The sequence below is a fragment of the Diachasmimorpha longicaudata genome, chromosome 13 (assembly GCF_034640455.1).
Source record: "Diachasmimorpha longicaudata isolate KC_UGA_2023 chromosome 13, iyDiaLong2, whole genome shotgun sequence".
Classification (NCBI taxonomy): domain Eukaryota; kingdom Metazoa; phylum Arthropoda; class Insecta; order Hymenoptera; family Braconidae; genus Diachasmimorpha; species Diachasmimorpha longicaudata.
Genome location: NC_087237.1, coordinates 5507663 through 5520805, shown reverse-complemented (window position 1 = coordinate 5520805; position 13143 = coordinate 5507663). Strand labels below are relative to the sequence as shown.

General features: G+C 38.0%; 1 protein-coding gene across 7 annotated transcripts in view; it reads right to left on the bottom strand.

The window, feature by feature from the left end:
* The window catches only part of LOC135168705 (LIM domain-binding protein 2), a 41659-nt gene that overhangs the window by 3736 nt on the left and 24780 nt on the right, over positions 1-13143 (bottom strand). For 2 of the 7 annotated variants that reach the window (XM_064133156.1, XM_064133151.1), the window contains 7 exons: positions 7159-7252; positions 2777-2879; positions 2515-2687; positions 2185-2412; positions 1615-1747; positions 387-511; positions 36-278 (listed from right to left, as the gene is read on the bottom strand). In XM_064133156.1, the coding sequence (XP_063989226.1) occupies positions 36-278; positions 387-511; positions 1615-1747; positions 2185-2412; positions 2515-2687; positions 2777-2879; positions 7159-7252 (1099 nt within the window). The remainder of the gene's footprint in view (positions 1-35; positions 279-386; positions 512-1614; positions 1748-2184; positions 2413-2514; positions 2688-2776; positions 2880-7158; positions 7253-13143) is intronic. The other 5 variants (XM_064133157.1, XM_064133154.1, XM_064133152.1 and 2 more) reach the window with 4 other exon arrangements.

Sequence of the window (13143 nt, the reverse complement as noted above, 5' to 3'; positions counted from 1 at the left end):
GGTTCTGTGTCGAAATCAAGTTTTTCCTGTTTTACCTGACTTCCGGGACCTCCTTGGGGTGGTCCTCCACCGCGATCAGGTGGCCAGGAATTACCGGGTGTAGGTTCCGTATGAAATTGATGGGGATGAGGTGGTGGACCACCTGAGGTATCGTGACTATGGGGATCGAGACTATTAGCAGCATCGTACTGCGCGTTCTCAAGCCTTGTTATCAATCGTTCATCCTCATCACCAAATTCACCACCCATCAGCGATGGCTCGCCCACTACCATCACATCCTGTTGACAGATAAATCGGTTAATCTATAAGATCATTGATATTTATTGCTAATGGTCGAGACTATCCAAGTACTTTGGATATTGCTAATTCCATAATGAGGAAATTACCTGTGATGCTAGGGAAAAATTGGGCCCTGGTGATCGCTTTTTACTTGGGGCTGGTGGTGCATTATTACCAGGCCCCGATGCACTCCCCTTTCGCTTTCTCCTTTTACTCGCAGGTCGCTGAGATTCTGCAAATATCATAACCCCCGCCATTAGTCTGACAATCATCGAGTGAATTTGATAAGGAAAAATATGCCAGAAAATTGAGAAGAAAAAAAATTTATTGTTGAAATAAAAGCAAATTCTATCCAGCTGGGGACCTTTATTGTCATCAAAGGTCTCTGATAAACATTATGGCAAAAAGTTTTTCACTCAGGCATGCAGGCACACCACATATGTACAAATAGACAGATACTTTACGTCATTGTCTTCTTTTAATGAAATACAACTAATAATTTCGACAAGAGTCAGCGAGTCGATTGATTCTCAATGTTTTGAACGATAAAAGAAGAAAAGTTGTGCATTGTTCCGAGGCTCTGTCGACCTGGCAAAGGAAACACGGTCTCGTTGGCACAAAAATGTTAAAATTTTCATTTCTTTTTTTTTTTTTCTTACTTGCTCCTCTTGAGAAACGGAAGTGAGGTGCGATAAGCTTGTGTGCACATACAGGCCATAGAGTGTGTAAAGAGTCACTCATGCAGGAATCACCGTGAAGGAAGCCCCACAGTCGAATCCACAATAAATGTTAATTACAACACGTCTGGTCAAGAGGGAAAAAATAACAGAAAAATTTAATTGTAACAGAATTGAGGGGATTCAACGCTAAACGATTGACTTGTAAAAAAAAAATTCTTCCAACTGTTCACTAACAAACGACAAAATAATCCCAAGGAGCCAGGTACAATCAGAGCCATCGTAGGAAAGTTGCACACAACTTTTGTTAAAAATTTTTGTCATATGAAAAATTGGGTTTTTGCATGAAATTTTCTAGTGCTAAATGAAAGTCAAATAAAAATAAATAAGCACGATTTTTTATTTCAAAAGTAATAAAAAATTAACGAGTGTTCATTTCGTGATTTTCTTTTCAAAATAAAAAATACGTAGCTAATCTTTTTGATCCCATTTTCCTCTTTTGTCGGTTTTGTTCAGTTAAAAAATCATGCAACAACCCAACTGTCAGTCGAAACTTTGATGCATCAACGAAGATCTCTCGGTGGAATTGAAATAATGATTTTTCTGATCCTGAATCCACTGATTGATGGATTTTCATGTAAAGCAACTGTCTGTCTACCTCTCTTACCCGGCGGGGCAACCATCCTCTGCCACTTCTGAAAAAGGGTTGTCTTCAGGCAGTCGCGCGGCGACAGTGCGTACGCCTTGTGCCTCGACATAAGCTCCTGCATTGGCTCCAAAATGACACATAACTATAAATAATAAATATCCAGTAAATGAATCAGAAAATATATTTTCGATACACGTGCAGGCGAGCTAATATGGGCACCTGGTCATTAAATTTGGTGTGAGGGCAATTAAAATTGTTGAATGTTTTTCCCGGACCACAGAATGATTATCGGAAACAATAAACGAGTTATTATTTTTATATTTTCACTAGAGTCACTATTTTTTTTTAATCATTAAGGAGAGAATGAAGCAAAATGGTACGTCTTCAGTCGTCGATAAATTGAAAACTGGCATATCATCAAATCTGGAAAGATTTGTCTATCAATCCAGCAATTGTCAAACAGTTAATTTTTGTATTTACGTTCGTTAAAGAATTAGAGAACTAAGAAACGAATAGAATCATTTTTAACGGGTGCCCACATTGTACCAGCATCCCTCAATTTAATTCAACAACACTCACCCTAAGATAATTAAGAGTAGAATTTGTGATGCCTTGTCTAGTAATGTTTTTGCTCAATTGTTCGAGCATCGATGGATCTTGCTGGGCTGTGTGCATACTGACAACTGATCTGGGTACCAGTTCCCGATGCTGTCTCACCGTCATATGCCACGATTTTATCCTCATCAAGTCATCGAAGGTGAATTCTAATATTAGCCTACCTTCTGTACACACCTGAAACAGGAAATCCTAAATTTCTTCAATTTTTCTTTCCTCCATTTCCCTCAATTGTTGAATGTACAGCGCAAATATAAAAAAATCTGCGCTATCAGAATGAGTAAAAAATTTTACCTTCATAAATGGTGGCTTCCCATGATGCGTTACCATCACACAATTTTCACAATCCAACGTTATACTCGTATTGTGAAATGACTCCTTTGGATGCTTCATGTGGTAATAAAGTTCTGTAACACCTCCCTCGAATATTGAACGAAAGTACCTCGGTATTAACGTCCTTCCTATTGCTGGAATTATAGATTTTTCGGTTACTCAATGCTCTCAATACAAAACGGTGGACTTTCGTTTTATAAAAAATCTCGTCAATGTTACTTACTGTATCTCTTGGGTCCATCCTCGAGGCAAAATGCGAGGGTGAGGGTGGCATCGTCCTCAAAAAATTCAGTCGCAAAGGCATCCCACCAAAGATTGTCACTTTCCTGAAAAAAAAATGTCAAAATTGAGAAGGGCTTGATCTAAACAACGAAAGTTCTAGAGCTCCCCAAGAATATTTTAATGCAAACATCATTTGAACTGTTCTGAGAATTAATTTTCTTAATGCGAACTAATTTTCTTCGCTTTCCAAAAATTTCTTAGATAAATTTTTCGAAGTAATGAGTCGATAAACTATATTATGTCAATTTTGCCTTTTCGCCAGTTTTTTATAGATTCCTCGGAATCCTCCTGAGCTACAACAAGATATCAACTAAAATTGTTCTATCTCTGTAAATAAATAAAATAATAAATGGTGTAAGTGTCCTCGAAGAGGCCTCTCCTAGACGATAAACTCCCATGAACCCAAGAAATTATTTACCAGTGTAAAAAGTTCATCTACTATTAAGTTCACATTTCAATCAATTTCTCGTGATGAATTATGATTTGCTATTTTGGGGAGAGTGAAGCAGGGTGAAGGAAGGGATTGGGTAAGTCAGTATGGACTGAATAACGCATGACTGTCTGGCTTGGAATTATAGCTGCATCCCCGCTTGCGGGTTGTTGGGGGCGGACGGGTAAAAAGTATTTTTCCACTTACTATGTTCTCTGCATTTTCATCCAGTGGGTTTTTTTAAGAGAAATAAAAACTGTCCCATAATTGATGATTATGTCTTTTCTCAAGTTTCATGATTTGTGATAATCTTTTGAGGGAGTGCACAGATACGAACAGGGGCTTGAAAATTTTCACCCTTAGTGAAGGGAGGAAACGGACTAGCAGTTGTAATTATTTTGGTATATTTAGAAATTTTTCTATTCGCTCAAAGTATTTTTTAAAAATTCTCAGAATAATTAAGTCTTTCATTTGACATTTTTTTTATAATTGTTAAAATGTACTTGTCAACAAATTAGAAATTTAAAAAACCTGTTACCTCGACTTTACGAATATTAAAAATCGAAAATTCCTCGAATATTTGAAAAAATTGATTAATTTAGTTAATGGAAAAATATAGAAACTTCGTGCAACTCTCTCTTCGTTAAAAATATGGGACTTATTCATTTTTTATTTCCATAGGAATTTTCTACCAATACATTTTCATTATTTCACCAAACCCATCTGTAAAATCCTTCTGGCAAATTTTCATTCAAAATTTCACGTGAAAATAAACGTCCCTCACAGCCCAACAATTACCGAAAAGACTCCACGAACAATGACCATCGAACAATTCAAAAAACTGATATTTCCTGTGCATTAAAAAAATAAAAAAAAAACCACCTAAAAACAATAATTAAACCCAATATTCTTGCATTTTCTGTACCTCCCGTCTTTTTCACCGACTGTACCACCCCACTGTTGTTGGAATGGGGTGGGTATAAGGGGGGAAAAGTGAGCGAGAAAGATGGAAGTATAAGGGGGGGAGACCTAGGGGTGGTATATGATCGTGTATATACCCGCCAGGAAAACTATTGTCTCAGCGTTCTATCTCTCGAATTTTCATTGGAAAATCGTTAAAATATCAAAGAATAAATTATAATAATCTGATAAAAATACGTAAATGTTTGGAAAAATCTCGCCAAGGTGACCATCAATTTTGGTTAATTTTGGATTAATTCGAGGGGTAAAAAATGATGTTGGATGATTTGTCTCTGGTGTACAAGGTGGTGGACAAAACTCGCCCGGTTCAGTTGAGTATATACGTCGAATGGGGCGGCGGTGGCGGCGGCGGCGGCGGCAGCAGGAGAGAAGAGAGAGAGAGCGAGAGACATGGGGGGAAAGGGGGGGAGAGAGAAGAGTAGCAAGAGGTGGGGGTACAATATGGGTTATCGAGGAGTGGGGAAGAGGGAGGAGGATACAGGGAGACGGCCCACCCCCGAGGGAAGCCAGGGGCCCTCATTTTATTACCCAGGCTCCCATCCGTGGCTCTCAACTTTCACAAAACTTTCAGCATGCGGATTATGTCGTGTAAACAAGACTTTTCGTCTCTCTCCCCTCGTGTTACCATCCTCACCCCCAGCCCCTCTGCAAAACCCCCCCCCGCTCCATGGCATCACCCAGTCTCCGCTGTACAGTGCACTTCGGAGCATCGTCGTGGTTGAATAGTTTGCTTTTCTGTGCCTCTACTCCTCTCGTGTCCTCTATAAACTCATTGGTAACAGTCGACAGTCTCGGGCACTGACCGTGGTCAAGGATATCACTGGGTTATTGTCATTTATTTGGCTCTTCGATTGGGAAAAAGAAGTTATCAGTCTTAATATTCGTTCAAGCACTGGAGAACGATGATTTTTACGATTTTTTTTTATCGGTTGATGAGGTACCTGGGGCTAAATTCAATGTTGAAGGATTTTTATACCTCATTGTTTACCTAATTATTACAGGGAAAATTCAAAATGTTATGGAAGAGATCAAGAAGTGCCCGAGAAGAGAGAACAAAAATTGTCTTTCCATCTGGAGTATTAATTTTTTGGAGATATAATCATTGAGTTTTAATTACGATAATAGGTGGGTCTAGAAGATGATCGTATTGGAACTCAAATGAAACTGCCTTGATCATTAATTGTTATTTATTAAAAATTTGTTGGCCCTTTGACTGGGGAGAAGAACGTGTCTCCAGGAATTGGGAAATTTAGAAAAAAAACCCTGTGAAGGGCTGAAAATATTTTTTATCCCTCCAAGCAAATCAACCCCCGCCTAGGGTGGTACCAGAGAGAATAAAAAAAATTCACCACCATTACACGACAGAAAGTGTAACAGCTCTGGTACAAGTGACAGAGAAAATATTGATATGCAAATAATAAACATCTTCGCATCTCCCGAGGAAATTCAAAATGACAATGCGAGACCACATCGACTGGTCTTCGTATATCAACGTACTCAACTAACCTAAATACGTGGATATTGCAACGTTCCACTATTAATAATCCGTTTAATGGCCTCGTAACGCTATGGAGACTATGGGGACGTTGTGTCTATTATTACGGCTCATACATGTACTATAAAAAAACTCATATAAAAAAAAAACAATGAGACGAAGAAAGGCTGTAATACTTCTTTTTCTGAACATAATTACTGCTCGTTGGCGCCCTGACTCGAGAAAATCCAAGTCCCTTCGACATTTACAAATTTCAGTATTTTCACCATCGAGTGTGTAATTTTAGAATATTAACTGAAAATTACAGGCTCAATACTGAGGAGATAACGAGTGCGTTATCTACTTCTAATAGGGAGTGTAAAAATCTCATGCAGAAAATTTTAAAAAAATGGAAAATTTATTGTGGGAAATTCATTCCGTTCTGAATGACTGACGATTTCCAGCTCAAATTTGAATATATTGCACAAAATAACAATTAAACAAAAGGTATATATCTGTACAAATTAATCAAAAATAAAAGATTTGTTTTTGTTCGTTGAAAATTGGAAAAAATTGGGAATTGTGAAAAAATTGTATATATTTATCAATAAAAATATATATTTTTATATCTCATTGGAAGTTTTATATATATATAAATACTGAAAAATCTTCACGGAAATATTCAATTCGATAATATTGAACGGTACCACATGTCCGTAGTGATGTATTGTGCACCAGTGCGAAGAATTACAAATTTTCGAGGGCATGATCTCGGGAAAACATGTTGAGAAAAGGGAATCGGCTTGAACGTGCCAAGTAAGAGGAGAAACGTTACACTAGGAAAAGAGGAACGATAAAGGGTTCCACCACGAACAGAGAGATCTCGCCAGACGTACTGGAGGGTCAGGAGTGATCTCAAGAAGATATAAGCAAACGAAACCAGATGATTTATCGTTATGCGACACGCGACACGCCGTATAATACTCTACCGCCCACACTCTTAATTCAATAATTCTCCCAGTTTCCATTGGAAATCGCGAAATAAAAATATTGGGAGCACTATCTGAAACTGGCGATTGACGAGTCATCAACATCATTGGACGAGCTAATGAGGCCTAATGAGGCTAATAGCCTGACAAATTGCGAGAAACAATTTTTTTGGATCGTTATCTAACGCATTTGATTTTTTTTGTTATTCGGAAAAAATTAATTCTCAGACAAATTAAAAAATTAAATCTTCATGATTAATAGGTTCCATTTGGAGGCAAAAATATTATGACAGAGAACAACATCTTGATGTCCTCCTGTGTCTCATGGACAGCTTAAAAAATTTCGTTCAAGTTCAGATCATTTTTGTTAGTCTAGGAAATTGACTTAAAAATTTATCCATCAGATTATGTTTGCTAAGGGATAAAAAATAAATATTTGAATAACTCACCTCAGTCCGGTGCTGTAACCTCTTATTGAGCTCGTAGAGTCGGATGTCCGGCTGTTGGAAGTACGGTGTATGCCTCCTGGGGACAGGCAACGATCTGTCAGTGCAGACCGATGGGTCATGTTAAGGTGCGTGTATTACTGTATCTCATATTATTGTGTAAATTGTGTTTGACGTGTGTTAATTTTGATTACAATTGTAGTTAATTTTCTAATATTGCGAATAATGCGAGGTACAATTTTCCAGAGATCTCCATAAAAATCATGACAACCGAGTGCTGTACTTTGATCGTAATGACTGACACAAATAATTCCCTTCAAGTTACAGGAATCGCTCGAAAAACAATGAACCACAAGAGAACGAACAATCATTTGTTGTTAATTGTAATTATAGAATTTAGAAAAATAGTCTCTCACAGACAGCAGAGAAACACTAATGAAGACAGGTCAAATTCGGGAGCTAAAAAGGAAGGGAAGGTTAAACGTCACTTGACCCACTGTCAATTAGTGTCAGATTCGTATGACTTGGGTACTTAGAGAAGCGCTTGAGACGTAAGTAATGGATATTGGAAGGAGCCAACAAGACATGTAAATTTCATACATATTTCAGGCACATACAGGTATAAGAAACTGTTGAATGGATCCACGAGGATGTATGTACTAGAGGTAAAAGGGTGATTAAGAGGATAAAGAAGAGGCTAATTAATAACATTGATAGTCTGAACAAGTGTACGGTAATGAAGGACTATCTAAAACAAGTATATTTTATCTACAAAATACCAGCTCCTGACAGCAGGTCACTTTCCCTGTCACCTGACAACGTTTCATTACATTTTCCGCCATTTTCGATAAATCAATTTCAGATGTTCTGTTTTTAACATAAAATTAACTGTCAAATTCCCCTGAGACAACTGATTTTTTGGAGAAAAATACTTTAGCTCACGAGATTTACTGACCCCTCGGTGTGTTCTATTTGAATTTCCCGCCTCGACTATGAACATATGGCGATGCTATTGACCTGTCTTCCACGAACAAAATAAAATGCCAACAAACATATCTCATTCCAAATAAATTGGAATTGAACTAATTACGTGAAGACAAAAAAATCAAATCGCCTTTTCATGAAAATTATTTATCAAACTACTGTTAATGGCTCTAGTTTGCTAGTGGTAACGACCGTATCAGTACAATTTAGTCAAGTTTATAAGTCAGGGGAAAGGGGTAGCAATCAGCTGACGCCCAGCTGAGTTTCCCTAGAATCGTGTACACAATAAACAGTTGGGTATTTTTGACACTGTCCATTACAAATTTCAAATGAGCACCACTGTCTCCGCAGGGATCTCAGATTGGGTTAGCAAAAGGTCGGTTGGTTGTGTGCGTTGAGAAGAGACAGAGTCCAAGTGACAGAAAGAGAAGGAAAGTGAAGGGGGTGAGGGGGTGTTATTAGGGGTCGCTCATAGGGTGGTAGTGCGATCAATGCCAGGGAGTCATGCTAGTAACCCCTGGAAGTCTCGGTATAGCCACGTGTGTACTACACACGAGCTCGGGGATATGTATCAAGGTACACCACATTTATATGTATCTGTGAAAAGTGCAATATATGGGGCGGGATGTGGATGGACCATTGCTGTCTGTATCATATTTGTTACGTATATCTACTGGTGGTGTGGTCATTCAAACTTATTGAGTCCTGGGGCCCCAAAATGATTAATCATATTAAATAAAAATTCTCTTGTAAATTGTTAGAGTGTTTTCATCATCTTGGCACGTCATCGAGAAGAAAACATAACGATAGTAATTTTTCATCGGTCGTAATTTCCCCAATAAATTCGATACGATAAAAAAAAAATTGTACACAGAGAGAAAAATTGTTTAAACATTACGGAACCGTAACGCATTTTTTATCGAATGTTCCATAATTTTTTTTTGGAGGTTCAGGACTTTTTCCGGAAAATTCACCGAAGTTGGTACCGAATATGAAGGGGTACGTTATTTTTGAAGGATTTTTCTCTTCTCGCGAAGGATTGTAAATCCTCCGTTGAAATAATAATTATTCGGGGGAATAATTTGTTAAATTATTAATGAGGCTCTCGCCTTGTCTTCGATTATAATTTATTCCCATCGATCATCATGCGATCGAATGAAAGGAGAGACTGTCCCAGTTGGCTATCGTGGATAACTTTGAAAATTTCTTCAGACATGTCTATAGCCTTTGCAAAGATACAGAACTATGTTTTACAATTTGTGATGGTGAAAGAAAGTGAACGGATTGTGCCGGAGGCAACGATATCGCATAAAAATAACTTGGAAATAGCTACTTTTCTTTTTCCCCAGTAAAATCAACGAAAATATATATCGCCAGTGGTTCTACTACGTTTGTTTATTTGTTTACCCGTCTCATCGACATTCATCATTCAAGCGAAGGAGTCAATGAAACGAGGTGTGATTTTTGACCTTTGGACAACGATTAATACTATCTAACGATGATTTCACATTCGCAACCTTTGATTCCGGGCATTTCAGGAGATATTTTTCAAACGATAACTGACATTGACAACGCATTTTCAAAATTTTGGGTATTCAGAAGGAAAACAATTATCATTTGCAATGAAGGATGAATGATTTTGGAGTTATCCACTCATAATGGTTCGTGTACTTTGACGTTGGTCCTTCCATTGACCAACAGCCAGTCCAATACGTAAAACCTTCCACGAGCGAGAACAAATTGTTTAAAAATTACAGAACATTTACGTCATTTTTCACTGAACGTTCCACAATTTTTCTCAAAAATTCTAGATTTTTCCTAAAAGTTCACTGAAAAAGTGTGTAACCATTCAACAATTTTTACTGAATATTATTTTCACTGGCAGATTATGTCCACTAAATTTTTATAATAACAAAAATAATCTCATATCGAAGAATATTAATTCTAAAAATAAAAGTCTGACAGAAGGTACAATAGTATCGTGAGCAAGTTGAGTATCGCCAGTCCATTTGGTAGAATGTCCAAGTGTTGGGGTTTGTCCGTAGGTGTTGGGTGCCCTCAAGTCAACCCCTCGATTGCAACCCCCTGTTCTGTTCACCCCAGTCTCATTTCTCTCCCTCTCCCTCTCTCTCTCTCTCTCTTTCACTTGCATGTTCACTCTGGCGGGTGATTTAGAGGAGATCCGAATCTAGCGGCGATTGATTCTCCACCCCACATGGTACACATCCAACTTTGAAACAGTCATGAATAGAGGGATTTTCTCCTTACAACTTAATAAAGACGGAAATATGAGGTGAATGTGTGGTGATCATGAGCATCTCAATTCATCAACAAATATCGTGAGTACAAGTAAACTGTCGGCATTTACTGTGAATACAAATGGCATTCATTTGTCCAACTTTCCAAGTCCAGCCACGTATGCACCATGATGTACTTATAAAGAAGTCAATCAAACCTGATTCTAATTGAGTCATTAATTGCCTTATTAAGAGTTAAAACTTTTCACGTACAATTAGAACGTAATTTAATATAATTAACGTCATTTGTTGCATTGTCCAATGACAGTTAACTTGCTGTGAAGATTTCGTGTTATTGATCTTCCTGATGTGAACAACAAATTGGAATAAAATTTTCTGGGAAGTGAAAGGAAAATTTCGTTACATGACTGATCAGGATTCGATCCAGTCATCACACGAATTTATCATCAATCGTCGGTAATTACGTTTTCTATGGAGTGGGGCAGGAGGGGGGAGGGTAAAATAAAATTATGATAAAAATTTTGGTACCTCCCTAATGTTTGGAGATATTTCTGGAAACTGAGGAAGACAATTTTTAACCAAAATTTGTCTGACATCGAGGAATATCGGACGTAGTCCGTGTTAAGTCAGTTTGCTTTGGGATTTCGTGGGGCAATATAGTAGTTTAAATCGGGAATGGCGGGCCAGGAGGCCGTCATGCGGGAGGCACGGATGGTATTTTTATCGGTCTAAATATAGTAAAAGCAATGCTGTACAGAAAGCCATACCACGATACTATAGAAGAAGAATTGTAGAAGATAAATCCTATGAATAGGTTAATTGCCGGTTAATAACATCACGAATCACGTTATCAACTAGACACTTCTTCGATGACCAACAATTTTTATTCCTGAGATTAGCTGCGAAGTGCGCCCACTTGATGGAGAGAAATAGCTCATTACATATTATGAAATATTATGAAATTAAAAATTTTCCTGAAGGAACATAGTGTAAGTGCGTAAAAATGTAGGGAGCAATTGCGATTAATATCATTGCACGAGAAAAATCCTAGAGAATGGAAAAATGACCCGAGAATCATCAAAATTCTCGGCAAATGCTGCTGTATAATCAACAACGGTCAGAGAAGAAAAGTTCGAGATATCGAGGTACGCGTGACCACGAGAAAGTAACGATAAATCATTTGAGCTGAGGTTGAAAGTCGCGATCCCAATGTGCCACGACGTCCAATATCACCCAGATTGCCATCTAACTCGTGTTCGAAAATTTTTTTACGATTCGTCGAAGGATCTCCCTGAAAATATAGTTTTCCAGGTGTGACGTACCGTGAGTTTAAACATTTTCAAATCATAAAATCCTTCTGAGAGAATATTTTTTTACTCTCAGTGCAAGAGCGTCGGTGGACTAACGGTAAAAACATTGAACTATCAGTTTCACGAACTGTCATCAAAGAATTACAATCAGTATTGTTCTTTGTGTCCAACCATCGAGAAAATTCTGCTCACTGACTTGAGTTTTTCAATCATCATGGAGATACGATGACTTTCCGGAAGTCTGTTGGAATCTTTTCCACTCTTCTTTTTATAGCACAGGAGAGGAGAGGGAGGGAGGGCCTCTGCCCCTCTCTCTTCCTCTATGAATGTTCAGACGTATAATTCATTGAAATACTATTTTTAGTATTTTGCCCAAGTTTCAAAAGTATGGCAACATAGTATATATAGATCCACAAGTGTTGAGGTAATTCACCGGAAATTAGGGGAAACGAAAACCGACGATGAAATATAGGATTCGGTACAGCGAGTCACTCATATGATATTCTTCCTGTCATGACAATTTCATACTAACATGAAAATCCAAATGATTTCATACGCCGTTATTATAGGTAACATGTCAACATTTTTACGTGACTCAGGTTAAATCAATTTGGGGAGTCAATAGATATGAAATAAATCAATTGTCTCAATTTTTTTTTATAACCGAAATGATCGTCTGAAAATCTTATTTGACTCTTGAGACGAGCCCTGATCATCAAGAAAAAATCCTGATCATCAGGCAAAAATCCTGATCATAAACAAAAATTAAAATTGAACGTGAAGAAATTTCAAAAAATTTCTTGTTTCTCCAATCCAAATAATTTCCTAAAAATTCGATCCCCCAAATGACAAACATCTGAATATAAATTTTTCACTCTCAACATGAATGTTCCATTGAAAATCCCGAGACACTGTCTATACTCGAGATTGATCTCGGCTACAATTTCTCACAGTGTCGAGAAGAGCTGAAGCATCCAAACTGGAGGTGAGTTGGTGGAGGCGGTAAAGGTGATTGGGAGGTAGAGAAGAAAAGAATCGAGAGAAGGGAGATGCCTTGGGTTTCTATATACACGATCGAGGCAGGAAGAGAATGAGATGGTGAGGTAGGAGGGAGGGAGGTTGAGACTGAGGTGGATTCGAGGAGGCGGCCTTGAGAAGACGGACCACAGAGGCCCACAACACAAGCGGACAGTACAGCTACAGCCAAGTACAACGCCAACGAACTGCTTCACTAGCGAATGGATTGTGGTTCTCATTTTATTCATATTTCATATTTCCATAATTACTGGGTAATATAAAATTAACCAGTCAATTAACGCACCGAAAATTTCCCAGAGCATTCGAGTGATGGCAAAAATTCTCTGGAGGAGACTCAACTCTTTTCCTATCACCGAAAAATAATTTCAAGGCTTCTCCCCATCCCACCCCCTCCTCTC